The sequence below is a fragment of the Quercus robur genome, chromosome 11 (assembly GCF_932294415.1).
Source record: "Quercus robur chromosome 11, dhQueRobu3.1, whole genome shotgun sequence".
NCBI classification, from domain to species: Eukaryota; Viridiplantae; Streptophyta; class Magnoliopsida; order Fagales; family Fagaceae; genus Quercus; species Quercus robur.
The window spans coordinates 56,433,884-56,451,207 of record NC_065544.1 but is presented as its reverse complement, the minus strand read 5'-3'; the positions used below and the strand labels follow the sequence as shown (position 1 = coordinate 56,451,207).

At 33.0% G+C, this 17,324-nt stretch overlaps 2 protein-coding genes across 3 annotated transcripts; both read left to right on the top strand.

Moving 5' to 3' along the window:
• Window positions 1-5,959: 5,959 nt before the first annotated feature.
• LOC126706841 (uncharacterized) lies at window positions 5,960-15,947 on the top strand. 2 transcript variants are annotated; one of them, XM_050406396.1, is made up of 13 exons: window positions 5,960-6,058; window positions 6,151-6,238; window positions 6,701-6,759; window positions 13,283-13,447; window positions 13,546-13,819; window positions 13,956-14,052; window positions 14,131-14,255; window positions 14,345-14,426; window positions 14,519-14,654; window positions 14,753-14,910; window positions 15,012-15,132; window positions 15,218-15,397; window positions 15,495-15,947. In XM_050406396.1, exons 4-13 carry the CDS (start codon window positions 13,304-13,306, stop codon window positions 15,636-15,638), a joined length of 1,461 nt encoding a protein of 486 aa, XP_050262353.1. In that variant the 5' UTR covers window positions 5,960-6,058; window positions 6,151-6,238; window positions 6,701-6,759; window positions 13,283-13,303; the 3' UTR covers window positions 15,639-15,947. The 2 variants fall into 2 exon arrangements, with proteins under 2 accessions (XP_050262353.1, XP_050262352.1); XM_050406395.1 differs by lacking the exons at window positions 5,960-6,058; window positions 6,151-6,238; window positions 6,701-6,759 and having other exon boundaries at window positions 13,260-13,447.
• LOC126705289 (uncharacterized) lies at window positions 8,797-13,059 on the top strand. The gene has a single exon (XM_050404178.1). The coding sequence runs from the start codon at window positions 8,797-8,799 to the stop codon at window positions 13,057-13,059; it is 4,263 nt and encodes a 1,420-aa protein (XP_050260135.1).
• Window positions 15,948-17,324: the final 1,377 nt, after the last annotated feature.

The following is a 17,324-nucleotide window of genomic DNA, read 5'->3' as shown; positions in this document are numbered from 1 at the left end:
TATAGATAAGAAGATATTAGATTTTTTTTCCTTTTTATTTATCACCCACCTTTAATGGCCTAAACAAAATTCTAAGTTTGATTATTTTCCTCCAACTTTTTTTTTTTTTTTTTTTTTATATTTTACTATTAATGCTTCGCTTGTTTTGAATTAAAATATTTTCAAACATAAAATATTTTATATGTAAAACATTTTCAAAAAAAAAAAAAAATTGCAAGTGTTTAGTATGACAAGCAAAATTTTTAAACAAACCACCAAAATCGGTGCTAGAGGCTTGGTGACCAGACCACCAACGTTCGCCACTAGAGTGGTGTCTTCGGTGATTGGATTTTCGGCACCAATCATCAAAACAGTGTCTTCAACCACTGGGCCGCCAGCATTGATGGTTGAAACATTGGCTTTGGTTACTGAACCTTTAGCACTGGTCATTGGATAGGTGGTTTTGACTATCAGGTCGATGACCTAGCCACCAGATAGGGAGAGGGTAAGTCACGGTGTGTTTTGTAAAATATTTTATCAAAATTTTAAAAGCAAAATATTTTATAACTTTTTATAAAGGATTTTACAATCAGAGGAAAATATGTTATAAATTTGACTATATTTTACATGCAAACAAATACTGGAAAATGGAAAAACATTTTTCAAAAAATATTTTATTTTAAAACAAACAAAGTTGAAATCAAAACTATTGAGGTGTGGTGGGAGATTTTAAGCAAGTGCTTGCAACCCAAGAAGGTAACCTATATTTCCACGGACCCTATAGAATCAAGTAATATCCCACCGAATTCAAATTCTAGAATAGAACAGGGGTAGCAGCATGGTTATTATTCATCTACAATGACGTGATAAACAAGGTTGGAGATATATAGGGTAGGTTCAACCCACTCATGTGAGTGTGGATTGCTATGAATAACATGTACCCATCCTCTCGCAACATGTGAGACCTACATGCGTTGTGAGACGTAGAGTGTAACATGATAATATACACCCTCTCGAGGGTGGATTCCTTTGTGGGCCTGACTCTTTCTACAAAAGTCCAAACCCTTATAACAGTTGGACATTTGTCTCTTCTACAAAACACCTCAAAATCCACCTATGTGTGGTCGGCCTAGAATATCTTTTCTTAAACCCTACAAATGATTCTATTGTGTTTTTATATATTTTGGGGTTCAATCCAACAAATTACACTTTAATTTCTCTTTCATAATTTTGTTTTTTCTTTAAAAGTTGTACATTTCATTAATTTTAGTTTCTTAAACCTTTTAAGGAATTTTATCTTATACAAATTAAGACTTTCAATAGTTGGTAATGAAAGTGAATATTAATTGTAGACGAAGAAATGCTCATGAAATTAATATTTTAATTAATTTCATGAGCATTTCTTCGTCTACACATACTTACTGACACATCAAATAAAATCTGGGACAAATTTTTGAGATAAATCTAAAGAGTTGGTGAAATGGTTATTTGTATGAATTTACGTGTTTCTTTCCTAAATTTCATGTGTATGCCTCTCCAACGATCCTTTGGATTCTTTCCTAGATGTCATATATGTGTGTGCCTCACGGGCTCCACGGATATAATTGTTGAGTAGCTTCATGTGGCTCGAATTTCTGCCACACGTTCGTTTTCATCACTAACTCTGTTTCCTTCTCTTGTCACCTGTGCTAACTGCTAACTGTGACGTGAGAAGGAGTATATGATCACCATTCCTCGCGCATTCAAATGGTATTCATTTCAATCGAATACCACTCATTTATTTAAGGTTAATATATATTCTAAAAAAACTTCAAACTAATAAGTTTCATACGTGTCACTGTGATGGGTATCTACTATTCAAACTATCTACATACTATGAAGCATGGATGCGTTTCCGGATTCGGGTGCGGGTGCGGGATTCGACAATTTTTGAAAAAGTAGGGTGTGGGTGCGTCAATTAAAAAATTATTAAAAATATATTTATTTATATTTTCTATATATTTTTACTATTAAAATATTCTTAAAAAACACATTACTATGACCTTGATTCACAAAACAAAGAAAGAAGGCAAGAAACATAAAATAAAACACAAAACAAAAAAGAAAACACAAAAGAAGCAACAAATATTCAGAATAAAATTGAGGAATGACATATTTAGGATGTTTGGGCCTCATTTAAAGCTGATTTCGACTATTCTGGCAAGATTCAAGGCCGATAATGGCCTGTTTCGGCCGTTTCGATCGCCGACCGATACGACCCAATTTGGTCGATACGGCCTGATTCTGGTTGAATCGGCCTGGTTTGGCGCGAATCGAGCCGAGTCGGTGCAAATCCGAAAAAAAAAAAAAAAAAAAAAAAAAAAAAAAAAAAAGCTCAGACGCGGCACTGACACGTGAGCAACTACGTCGGACGCCGCACCCCATGTCGGTGCTTCAAAGTCTATATACCTTGAAAGAAGAAAGAAACAAAGGTTCTTTACTAGAGTAGATTAAGTTATTATCTTAGTTTTCAGCCCAAAAAAAAAAGTTATTACCTTAGTTTTTTTTTTAAAAAGAGTTTCAACTTATGGCGTCCGCTCCTACTGATAGCTCATTATCATCAGACCAAGACACTAATCAGTTTTTGGTGTAGGTGGAGATTGAACCCCAGATCTCTTATATAACCATCAGAGACTTTACCAGTTGAGCTAACTGGAACTCACATTACCATAGTTGATTATAAGCTTTGCTAATAAAGATTTGAATCTTCACTTAAGTAGGAAATGTAAAATCGGTTATAGACACCCCTTCAACAAAAAAGTTGTGGTCATTGTTTTATACTTAATTATAACAAAATTAAAACATTTAAGCTGTCTTTGAATATTCAATTTCTTTATAAATGTGGGCATAAATATAAAAACAGTTAAAATTTTAATAATTAGTAGACCAACTAAAATTTATAATTGGAATTTTAATGAGACTTGTATTTAAGATTGCCGCGGGCTAAGAGGTTTCATCGATGGGTGTCGGCCAAGCCCAAGACTATGATATCAGAACCTTCTTCCCAAATAAATTGATCAATATTCCCCATAAGGAACAATTTTTTCAAATTGATTTCCTATCATTTTCCCCTTCTTCCTCCTTGCCTTAAATGGAAGATTTTCACTTCTTTTTATAGTGTGGTGTATGGATACTCATAAATAAGAATTCATTTCTTAATGATCTAATGACAAGTGCACGTACTAGACTAGATATGAAGGACCAAGAATCACATGGCACATAGATCATTCTTTTATCGGCTCGTTCGGCACCAGAGACTCTTATTACGTACGTACGGCATAGGTTCTACTTTTCAAGCACACGTCCACAAATGTCTTTCCCCGTGCACATATGATTTGTTTCCATAGCTAGTCTTTTTATGTCACTATCTCATGTCATTCACTTGACATGCCACGCCTAATCATAAGAAGTAGGTGCCTAGATCCTACGTACACATGGTCAGGTTAGCATGCAAGTCTCCTTTAGGGTTATCTTACGCTCAAGTGATCTAGGTCCGGCTTCCTAGTTAATCCCATGCTTAAGGGTTATCTTATAAGGGAATCAACCATGATCGCTTTAAGGCCTTCCGTGGAGAAACCATTGGCTGCTTTTAATGGCGCCGAATTCTCCTTTCTCTGCATGCCAAATGCCACTTAGCAAAGGTTTATTCATTTGGATATATCTCAATGTGTCCTACCGGAGCCAGGTCCACATAGTGGCATTGAGTCTGCTCGATGACGTTGAAGTAAGGTACAACAAATGCAATACTTAGTCCCAAACAAATATTTTACTTAAGATCGATCTACATCGTCTTGAGCCTTTTTAGATGGTGAAATCATAAGATTTTAAGATTTGGATCAAGATATAGCAACCATAGAAATAGAAGAAAGAGACAGAGAACCGAGTGAGAGGAGAGAGAAAATGGGATATATCATATATGACCTGAGGGATAAAAAGAGATTTTATACATGCTTCACTTGGTACAAATCCATCTTACGTGTAGAGGAGTATCATGGCGGCTCAATATTTGGTGAAGCAGGGGAGTCGGTGGAGTGTAGGTAAGGAGACATCCATTCGGGTATGGAGAGACAAGTGGCTGCCATCTACATCAACATACCAAGTAGTATCTCCTAGACTGTTTTTGAGTGCAGAAACAAAGGTGTGTGAATTGATTGCACAGGATTCTACCCAATGGAAAGCACAGGTGATTGATGCACTTTTCCTTCCATACGAGGCAGAGTGTATTAAAAGCATACCATTAAGTATACAACCACCTGAGGATTATTTAGTGTCCGTAGCGCATACAAGTTAGCAATGAATCTTTATCGGCCTACCAATCATGGTGCAAGCTCAGATGATAGCCAAACTAAAAAATTTTGGAAGTTACTATGGTAGATACCAGCACCACATCAAGTTCGGCATTTCATATGGAGGGCATGTCGCGACATTTTACTGACAAGGAAGAATCTGGTACAAAGACAGGTGCTGCAAGATGACCACTGCAGTGAGTGTCATGAAAAACTCGAGACATTAGGCCATCTATTTTAGAGCTGCCCGAGAGCAAGGGAGGTATGGAGTTGCACAAAGATCCATTTTAGTATAGACACAGATAATATTCACTCTTACTTTGATTTAATGTGACATATGATTATGGGGGGAACCTATGATGAGTCAAAGGTGGCAATATGGGGTAACAGGAATGAGGTGCGTAATGGGGGTAAAAAGAAGTTGGGCAGTGAATTGGTGCAGTGGACTTCTCGCTACCTTAGGGAGTATTATGCAGCACTTGAGCGACCAGCCACAGTTCCAGGGATTCAAGTAATGATGTGGCCACCTCCACCCCCCGACAAATATAAAATTAATGTGGATGGAGTGGTTTTTAAGGCCCAGAAAGCAGCAGGAGTAGGTGTCTTAATTCGGGAGTGTCGTGGTCCGGTAATAGCAGTGTTGAATAAGAAGATCAATGCACTTTTGGGGCCTTTGGAATCTGAGGCAAAGGTTGTTGAAGCAAGAGTTCAGTTCGTAAGAGAAATTGGTATCCAGGACTTTATCATTGAAAGGGATTACTTGACAGTTTTTAATGCCTTTTGTGGTAACACCTCACCTCCCTCTTCAATGGCAGTAGTTGTATTAGGTATTAAGGTCTTGAGTGGCTACTTAAGTCGTGTGGAATTTTCACATGTCTGTAGACAATGTAATAGACCAGCGCATCTGTTAGCAAAACATGCCATTGGTATTGTTGATTTTATTGCTTGGTTCTCTTCACCATGATGTATCATTGTTGAATTGATTTGATTAATGAAGTTTTCGAAGTTCCTATCAAAAAAGAAAAGAAAAAAGAGAGATATGTAGAGAGAGAAAGAAATATTTAAATGGAACAATAAAAAATAAGAAAGATTATGTTGGAACGTGAATTTGAAAAGTGGGTTAGCTAAAATAGTGTATGTGTCTATGTGGTTAAAAAGATAAAATTAGGAGGGAAATTGGTTTAGGGCTAACACATTGTTAGGGTACTTTTTTTTTACATCTAATTTTAGTTGAGTACCACCTATTTATTTTCAAACACTACTAATAAGTTATTGGGTTTTTTCAAATATTTTTGCTCTATTATTTTGTTAATCACAAATGTTTCATATCTCATCATCTAAATTGGGTTATGATATAAAATATCACAAAAAAGCCCAAAAACTCATATTTTATCCAATTTTTTATCATTATTTAGCTAAGCCCAAAACCGGCCCTATGAACCCAATAAACACATCCTATTTATATAATAACTAATAGCCGAAACGTTTGACTTTTTGTTGACCTTATCTCATTGCACCATGTGGCTACATAAATTAATGCCACGTCTACCATTAAAAAAAGTAGAACAATGTATCTTTTTGGTGGTGACTTATTTAGTTTCAGTGGGTAACTACTTATTTGTTTATATACGCTGATTATGTTGTGTTTTCTTCTTTTCGTTTTTCCGTTTTCTGTTTTTTTTTCCCCGCTGCAAGAACAAACTCAGCGAACGTTGTGAACCAAAAATAGAGTGTCCTTGATGCTACTGCTACTGGTAATTCTTTTCTTCACAAACATTAGTTGGTCTTGCTTACTCTTGCATTAGTTGTTCTAACTCTTTCAAACCCACACCGTTTCATTGGGTAGTTATTTACAGTGAAGATTGTGGAGAAAAAACAAAGTAACCCAGCACAGGTTGTGGAGAAACAACAGAGTAACCCACAAAATCGCTATGGTAACCTTCCACTAATTTGGTAGAAATATTGGTTTTCCATTGTATGTTTTGATTTATACAACTTTAGTAAATTTTCTAAATTACGCTATGTTTGCTTTGGCGATAGAAAAAAACAATGTTTCCAGACTCCGATTTTGATGTTCTTAGTGTCCGTTTTTCTGTTCTCTATGAATGTTGGGTTTTCCTTTTTCAGATTTTAGGACTCAATTTACTTTCGGTGGTCATATAGATTTTGATGTTGGATTACATAGTAACGTTGGGTTACTATCTTTTGTTTTCTTCTCTCCATTTTTCTGTTTTTTTTTTTTTTTTTTTTTCCCGCTGTGACAACAGACCCAGTGAAGGTTCTTCACAAATATTAGTTGCTCTTGCTTATTCTTGCATTAGTTGCTCTAACTCTTTCAAACCCACATTGTTGACATTTCGTTTTCTGTTTTGTGTTTTGTTTTACCCCTCTGTTAGAAGGAACCCAGCAAAGGTTGTGGAGAAAAAAAACAGAGTAGCCCAGCAAAATCATTACGGTAACTGATTTATTCTTTTCTAATATTATTACTTTTTCAAACAACAACTTTAGACAACCTTACAATGCAACAGTAAAACGAATATAGTAAATAGAATATGTTTGTTTTGGCGATTTAAAAACAAATGTTAGACATGTTGATGAGAAATATAAAAGCCATGGAAGAAGGTTTTTGGCATTACAGGAACTGTTCAATTTGTCAACAGATTGTATATTTCTGTTTTATTTTTTTTTCCTTAATAATAAGGAATGTTAATAGCTAAGACATTGAAATTTTGTGCATACCATTTGTTTGATAAAATGCCTTACTCTTGGCTTACTTACTCTTACTTACCGTATTTAATATAGGATTCATTTATGACAGTGCCGATTTGTAATGATGATATAGGATTCAATAGATTTTTTTAAAAAAAAAAATCAAAGTAACCTTAGTATGATTATTACAATAAGAAGCTACGAACATGTGGCTTCTAATATATTAAACGTAGCATAAACATGCTATGATTATTTAAAAAGAATAATCATGAATTTCTTCACTATTAGCACAAAAAATTTTATTCCTCCATCTCATATATTAAATGTAGCATAGCATATAGGTTCAAAAATCAAAAGAGATTTACAAAAACAATCACAGCAAAAAACTAGAACACCAAGAAATAAGTTTTTCTTTAATTATAAAACTCAATCACATATTATACAATGGTAGAACTTTGTTTCTAAGGTATTTAATTTAATGCTTGGTAAATGAGTTTCTTTTGGAACATGTGGCTCCTCCTGCCACTGGTTTGAAGCCATATCATATCTGTAATGCATTAAAAATGGAAAGCAAATGGCTGTTTCTAAGCAGATCAAATAAACATGAATGGGTTTGGGTGAACATGGCTTATGAACCTAACTGATAGTTTAAATTTTAAAATTAAAAAGTTATAATAAAACTTATTTTGCAGGTCCTTTCATTTTTGGATAAAGAGCTGCATACTTTTTGAGGGAAAGAGCTACATAGTTAACTGTGTCAAGTCCAGGTTTGTTAACAATTGCTCTATTTTAAAAAAAAAGTTTATGTTGCATTTCTTTTCTACATATTCATAATAATTATTAATGTTATCTTCAACAAAAATTTACAGCATAAAAATGCTAATTAACAATAGATACATGCTTGAAAGAATATTCCCCTTTTTAACGTCTATTTGCTATCTTTTATTTATACAATAATAGTTAAGATTTGATCTTCTATAAATACTATGTTTTTTATTATATCAGTATGGAGTCCACTTTATTTTCAAGAGCGAGAAGAAAACTGATTCTATCACAGAAACGAAACAGAAATGTACCTACCAAATTTACAAATTCTTCATTAAAGGGAAGTCCTTCAGATGTTTCAGTAACTAGAAGAATGCTGTTAAATAAAAAAAGAAATGTTTCTGATGGTGTATCCAGTCCCTTATCTTGTGGTGATGCTTTACAAGGAGAAGTTTCAATAGAAAGAGACTCAATTTCTTGGAATGTATTGTCGCACACCACTATTCATGAAACGCAATCATTGCATTCTGGAAGCAATGATGAAACATTTGTAAGAAGAACTCGACAGAGAAAATATAATCCTGAAGCTGAAAATACAAACTCATTAGTGAATATATTAGGAAGAACTATTGTGAATGAAGATGGGAGTGTTACCACCAATATAACTGAGCAACAATTGCCTTTGCTAGAAGGTAGCATTCTATCTGCTGCAGCTGAAGGTATATTAAGAATTCTATTATATTAAATAGAAATTTTGCTTTGAAGAATTCGTTTTTGATTTTGTTTACATCTTAGACCTGGAACGGACAAATGATAGTGAAAGCTCAACAATGAATATTACAGTTGCTGAACATGATTTTTGTGATGACTCTGATAGAGAAGCAAATAATCTTTCAACCTTTGACCCTAGACGAAAACATTGTAAGTATTAAAATTTTTAGTCCTCAATACCAACCTTAAATATTAGGTTCCCAAAAAATGATCCTTCAATTTTTTTGTAGGAAAATTTATGGACGCAATGAATTTAGGACCTCCAACACAAGTATGTGAACACTGTGGAGCTCAACTTTGGTATGAGGAGAGAACAATTAAATCTAGAAAGCCTAAGAAGCCTAAATTCAGTTTATGTTGTTCAGAAGGCAGAGTTGAACTTACATTTTTGAAGGATCCTCCACCTTTTCTTAAAAGATTGCTCAGCATAAGCAATGATCAGAGATCAAATAAATTTCGAGTGGGGATAAGAATCTATAATTCTCTCTTTGCTTTCACTTCTTTGGGAGGTAATATAGATCGTTCAGTGAATAATGGTACTGCTCCATATGTTTTCCGTCTAAATGGCCAAAATCATCATAGAATTGGATCTCTTATTCCTGTTGATGGCCAAAAGACACAATTTGCACAGCTTTATATTTATGATACTAAGAATGAGATAGCAAACAGAATTGATGCCGTTACATCTGCTGATCATAGAAAAGATGTGGATATAGATATTGTCATTGGATTATTGAATATGTTAGACAATTGCAATCAATTGGTCAAGTACTTCAGGATGGCTAGGGACAGATTCAATGAGTCTGATTTGCATGATGTAAGGATACGTCTTATTGGAAGTCGCAATTATGATTCTAGACAATATAACTTACCTGATACTACTGAAGTTGCTGCTATTATTGTTGGAGATTTAAATACTGAAAATTGTGAAAGGGATATTATTGTTGAAAACCAGAGTTCAGGATTGCAGCGTATATATGGAAGTCATCCGAGCTATATGGCTTTACAATATCCATTGCTTTTTCCTTACGGTGAGGATGGGTATAGATCTGATATACCTTATAAGAATTTTGATGGAACAAGATCTAAAAAAAGAGAATCAATAACAATGAGGGAATATTATGCTTTTAGACTTCAACAAAGATCTCATGAAGGTAACACATTGTTGCTTGGTGGAAGGCTTTTTCAACAATTCATAGTCGATGCCTATACTTCCATTGAAGAGGAAAGATTACGATGGGTAAGGCAAAACCAATTGAAATTAAGATCTGAACTATATGGTGGCCTTAAAGATGCTGTGCTTCGTGGTGATACAAATCCAAAAACAGTTGGAAAGCGGATCATCTTACCTTCCTCTTTTACTGGAAGCCCAAGATACATGGCTCAGAATTATCAAGATGCAATGGCTATATGTAGAAGGGTAGGATATCCAGATCTGTTTATGACATTTACTTGCAATCCAAAATGGTCTGAAATCACACAGTGCTTGGAATTTATAGAAGGCCAAAATGTTGGGGATCGACCAGATATTGTAACAAGGGTTTTTAAAATAGAGTTGGATGAATTATTACATGATTTGAGGCATGAATCTCATTTTGGAAGAGTCATTGCAGTAGTATACACAATCGAATTTCAGAAAAGAGGTCTTCCGCATGCACATATTCTCCTTTTCTTGGATCCAAAAGATAAGTGCCCAAGCCCAGCAGACATTGACAGTATTATTACAGCAGAAATACCAGATCCACATGAAGATCCAATTGCTTATGAAGATGTAAAACAGTTTATGATGCATGGGCCATGTGGATATGCAAACCCAAGATCACCTTGTATGGTTAATGACAAATGTACAAAACATTTTCCAAAAAAATTTTATGAAGAGACAACTATCGATGAAGAAGGTTTCCCCGTTTATAGAAGAAGAAATGATGGGAAGACAATAGTAAAAAATGGAATTACTTTGGATAATCGGTATGTTGTGCCATATAATGTAGACTTACTGGTAAAGTACCAGTCACATTTGAATGTGGAATGGTGCAATAGATCTCGATCGATTAAATATTTATTTAAATACATAAATAAGGGACCAGATAGAGTCACAATTGTTTTACAAGAAAATCTGCCAGGTACTGATAATGACGAACAACAACCAAGCATTGTTGTTGATGAGACCAAAGCATATTTGGATTGTAGATATATTTCAGCTTCAGAAGCATGTTGGAGAATATTTGAATTTCCGATTCAGTTTCGAAATCCACCAGTTGAAAGATTAAACTTTCATTTAGAAAATGAAAATCCCATTATATATCCAGAAAATGCAAATTTGAACAACATTTTACAAAGGCCAGGAATCAAAGACACAAAATTTACTGAATGGATGAAAACTAATGAAGCTTTTGAAGATGCTCGTGAGTTAACTTATGCTGAATTTCCTACAAAATGGGTATGGCATCAAAATGTTAAGCAATGGAAACGAAGAAAAGGTAGAAAATGTATTGGAAGAGTATATAATGCTCACCCTTTAAGCGGAGATCGATTTTACTTGAGAATGTTGCTTATCATTGTCAAAGGCCCAAAAAACTTTAAAGAGATAATGACTGTAAAAAATATTACTTATCCTACTTACAAAGATGCATGTTATGCACTTGGGCTTCTAGATGATGATAAAGAGTGGCATGAATGCATAAATGAAGCTGCACATTGGGCCAGTGGCAAACAGTTATGCCAACTATTTGTTACCATACTCATGTTTTGTGAAGTATCTGATCCTTTAATTTTATGGGATTCTAATTGGAAAATTCTTACGGAAGATATACTTAATAGACAAAGACATATCTCCCATTTTCATGATTTGATATTATCTGATAGTCAATTGAAAAATTATGGCTTGTATGAAATTGATCAAATCCTCCAACAATATGGGAAATCTTTGAAAGACTATCCTCAAATGCCTCAGCCAGATGTAAATATTCTTATTCATAAAAGAAATAGACTTATTGAAGAAGAAATGTCATATAATATAGGAAGTTTGCAAAGAGAACATGAGATCTTGATATCTGGCCTCAACAATGAACAAAGAAATATCTATAATTCTATAATGGAAGCTGTTTTTTCTGAAAGTGGGGGCATGTTTTTTGTCTATGGTCATGGCGGAACAGGAAAAACATACCTTTATAGAACAATTTTGGCTGCTGTAAGATCAAAAGGAAAAATTGCTCTAGCAGTTGCTTCTTCAGGCATTGCTGCTCTTTTACTTCCTGGTGGCCGGACAGCACATTCACGATTCCACATTCCGATTAATGTTAATGATGAGTCAACCTGTGAAATAAAGCAAAAAACACAGACAGCAGAACTTCTTTTGAAAACAAGTATAATACTTTGGGATGAGGCACCAATGGCAAATAGAAATTGCTTTGAAACTGTTAATCGCAGCCTTCAAGATATACTGCAGATTGAAGATCCAATGAATTTAGAAAAACCTTTTGGTGGCAAAGTTGTGGTTTTAGGTGGTGATTTTCGGCAAATACTTCCAGTTGTGAAAAAGGGAAGACGTGAAGATATTGTCCAATCTACAATTTGTCAGTCACACTTATGGAATTATTGTCATGTGTTTAAACTACAACAAAATATGAGACTTTTGCAGAACAATATGAGTGAAATAGAAGGATTATCTGTACAAGATTTTAGTGAATGGATTTTAAAAATAGGTAATGGTGATTTGGGAGAAGGTGATGGTGACAATAACATTACAATTCCTCATGATCTAATCATCCAACCTACACAAAATCCACTGGAAGATATTATTAATAGCACATACCCTGATTTGAATGCTCAATACATGGATGCAAGTTACATTGAAGAAAGGGCAATTCTTGGCCCTACAAATGAAGTTGTAGAGGAATTAAATGACTACATAATCTCATCAATAAATGGAGTAGAACATGAATATTTGAGTTCAGATTCTATTTGCAAGGCTTCTTTGAATGTTCCTGATCAAGACATTTTATACCCTATTGAGTTTTTAAACAGCTTAAGATTTCCTGGATTGCCAAATCATAAGTTGACATTAAAAGTAGGCTTACCTATTATGTTGCTTAGAAACTTGAACCAGAATGAAGGGCTTTGTAATGGAACAAGGTTGATTATTACAAAGTTGGCTACATGGGTTATAGAAGCAAAAATTATTACTGGCACTAATATAGGCAACTGCGTGTTCATTCCGAGGAAAACATTATCTCCAACTGATTCGAAATGGCCTTTTGTTCTAAACAGGAGACAATTCCCAATTTCTGTGTGTTTTGCAATGACAATAAATAAAAGCCAAGGACAGTCATTGAAACATGTGGGAGTTTATTTGCCTAAACCAGTTTTCAGTCATGGACAATTATATGTTGCAGTTTCTAGAGTAACAAGCAGAAATGGGTTGAAGTTCCGCATAATTAATGATGAAACTGATCAAAGTTGTGAAACAAAAAACATTGTGTACAAGGAGGTTTTCACCAAACTTATTTAAGTTGTTGGTCATATAAGGTAAAATAAATTTATATGTTAAAATGTCATATATACATCTGTACAACTCTTCCTTTTTAGTTCTTATTAATGTGTTTGAGTTTATTTATTTACTATTATTCTACCTGGTTACTGCTAAAGAAATGAAACTATAAATTAAATGTTTGATTACCATCGAAATGCCATCACTTTATTTTACTAATTATCATATTGAATGATGTATGCAGCCAAAGGTCAAAAACTTAAAGATGATGGAGTTCAGTTTTCTTAATCAGCTTTCAAACAAGAGTGACAAGTACAAAATCAAAATTAGAGTATCAAGGATGTGGGATGCTGTAAATAGAAACAATCAAGAAATTATCAGTTCAGATATGATTCTTATTGATGAACAGGTTTGTATAAGTTTTTAAAAAAACACAGCAAAACATTTCTTATACATTATATATATTATTCACTTTATATACATTCAACTAACATCTTTTGCTTGCAGAATAATGCAATACATTCTACCATTCATAAGAATATTTCAAAAAAACTCAAACCTTTTCTGAAAGAAGGGCAGCTGTATGCATTATCAAACTTTGAAGTTGGTAATTGCAATGAATTCTATAGGCCAATTCAAAATGAGCAAAAGATCATATTCTTGCCAACAACCAACATTCAAGAATTAACAGAAACTGAAGTCAATATACCTCATCATAAATTTGAATTTGTTGACTACAACACCATCGTTCAACGACTTAACAGCCATGTCCAGCTATCAGGTATTAAATTGACTGAATATAAATTTTGCATTCTATTATTGTTAGAAAATCTTACATTATATTGTTGTTATATAAAGTAAATTATATCATTATCATAAATGAAAATAACTAACATTAGAATTTTTATGATGCATAGATATTATTGCAAAAGTGGTTGCTATCGGTCCAATTGAACATCCTACCATTAAAGGATCAAAAGTTGCATTGAGAAACATAACTGTGATGACTATACAGTATGTTTTAATTCTTACAAGTTCCAATACATTGAATATATATAATATAAATTTACATTAATAACAATATTTGAACAGAGGAGATAAAATAAAGCTTACCCTTTGGGGACCAGTTGCAAATGAAATTGATGATAACCTCTTCAAAAGGAATCCGGGACCTTTTATTATAGTTGCTACATGTCTAATTGTGAAAACTTTTAAAGGTCAGTACATTGTTTCTTTCATTTGCATATTTATAACTACATTAATAAATTATATGTGCATTTTAAAAAATTCTTCCATATAAATGTAGGGGAATATAACTTATCATCTACAAGTGGAACAAAAAGTTATATAAATTTGGAGATTCCAGAGACTTCTGCGTTTATGGATCAGTAAGTAATCTATATCTTTTTAGCAATATATGTTATATAATATTTTACAGTATACGCAAGCTTATACTAACTTCTTTATGTTACAATCATAGGGACGTGAAAAATGATCATCTTATAGAAGAGCTGCCAAGACAATTTAAGCCACAGAGAACAATTGAAGAAGAGATGAATAATAGCAGAAGAACCATAATTGAAATATTAAACATGGTCTGGAACTCTGAAAATAAGGTAAGGGAAAAGTTCTTCAAAAGAAAAATCCTAAAATGAAATTGTCAATGGCATGTTAAATTTTACAAATAAATCATTCAATAAATTTGAAATTCCAGGAGACTATCTTCACCTGCCATGGAAAGATTACAAAAATTGAAACAGCTTTTGGTTGGTACTTTATGTCATGCGAAACATGTCGTAGAAAGGTTAAACCAAGAGGTGAACATTTGTGGTGTGATCGTTGTAACAAACTGGCAGGCTTCCCAATCCCAAGGTATGTATAATATAAAAGTATAACTATATATATATATATATATATAAAGAAAAGTGAAAAAAAAAATTAATTAAAATTATATCTACCATGCCTTCTTTCAGGTATAGAATTGAACTGAAAGTTAAAGATGACACAAGATTGACAACATTCATTTTATTTGATTCTATGGCTGAAAAATTACTCCATATATCAGCAAAAGAACTTATAAATAAATGTTCACAGGTGAGAATTTGAAATTCACAAATAGTACTTAATATATTCTTTACTATAATTGATCTTACAATTTATGTCCTACTATTTCTACAAGGTACCTGAAGAGTTTGACATGCCTATGCAAATAGCAAACCTTATTGGGAAAACATTTGTCTTCCAATTGGAACTCAATGATTATAACCTCAAACAAGGATGGGAGATCTACACAGTAAAGAAAGTTTTTGATCCTGTTATGCAGATTGACAATTCAGTTAAACTTGATCAAATAACTGATGTGAGTACTTTTATATTAAATTTAAATAAAAAAATTAGATATTTTTAATGTTACTTATTCATATCGGAATAAAATTTACACTATATTCTTTTAACAGTATTATATGAGCGATGCTACAAATGATTCTGACAACAACTTACCAAGTGAAAAAGATGCTAATCCTACAAATGATGCAAGTCAAGTACAGCTCACACCTATTGCAGATCGACAAAAGAGGAAAAGGAAACAAAAACTCCTTTAATATGTTCAAACTTATGTTACAAATTATTTCAACTTTTCTTACAATAATACAATCACCATTAGGAAGGTGTTCTGCTATCTGTTGGGAATAGATAAATGACCTTACAAAATAGTTAACGAAGGAATAGGTGGTGTTAAATATTCTGAGAAATTGATGTTAATGGTTTTGTCTACATGTGTATTGGTTATATTTGATGGATGCATGTTATCCACCTGTTGTATTGGTTATATTTGATGGATGCATGTTATCCACCTGTTGTATTGGTCTTACTTGATGTATAAATGATGGTCCACCTGTTGTTTTCTCATATTTTTGGCAATTTACTGGTTTTGCATGATTGTCCACCTGTTGTATTGGTTTCAATTGATTCATGCATGATAGTCCACCTGTTGATTTCTCATGATAGTCTACGTGTTGTTCTTACTGACTAATGTTTCTTTGAACTTTCTTTGCCTATTGCTTTTACTTTTCATCAAAGAAGAGACTTTTACCTTTTGTTAAAAGTGTGGAAGTGTGCCCTGACCCACGTGAACCCTTTTTTTTTATTATTTAATTATTTATTTATTTTAAGTAATTTTTATTATTCATCCAAAAAAAAAAAAAATCATCAAAAGTATAATCTATGTATTTTCTTTTATTTATGAATTATGCTAGGACCACATAAATCAGCAAAATTTTGTGTCACATAGTGAGTTATGATTGGTAAAAGTATGTTCTCACATGGCCCATTGACACATCTTTGCCAATTATAACTCGTCATGTGGTAAGTTGTAGTACAAAATTGGGTCCATTTATGTGGTCCTAGCACAATTCTAAAGGTTAAACATATATGTAAATTATCATTTTAAATATTTGCAACAAATTATATAGATTTTGAATAATGAATATAAAAAATTAGAGGTAAACCGAAATCGTACACCAGTATTAAACGGTATCGAAATATTTCGTTTTTTTTTTATCAAACTGAAATGGCCACGGATGGTATTGACTTCCTTCTGCTATACTATGCAGCATATCTATTAAAAACGCACTATAATAGACTCTATAATAATATATTTAATTTTTATATTTAATATGTTTGCACAAAAAAATTACTATAACCCTATATATAGTAATTTTAATGTGTTTGTAATACGTAATATTAGAAAAGTAAGTCGTACGCCTATCATGCACCTTTCATATATAATTCTACCTTACAGCGGGTATATTCAGCAAAAAAAAAAAAAAAAAAAAAAAAAAGGTTCAAAAATCAAAACAGATTTACTAAAACTCAATTACATGTTATATATTTTCTAAATTTTCTTTACTTATAATGAATGATGATATATTCATCATGTTTGTATGTGTTGAGACAATGTTGTCACTTTTAGATGGTTCTTGGACTTAAAAAAATCATTATTTTTCATTTCAAATGTCTAAAACGTATAGCTGTTAGCAAATGTTTTAGATACATAATTTTCTTTTACAAATTCAATTTTGGCGTTGTAGTAAAATAAACCAAGATTAAATTTTATATTATACTCAATAATTTTCCCGTGCATCGCACGGATTAGCGACTAGTTCTATTTAAAGCCCAAGAATACTTATGCTTGGCAATATTTGAAAAACCCATGATTCAAATCCATGGCAAAACAATTTTATCAATAGAATTCAAATTCATAATCAAAGCCAATGGTTTAAACCCAT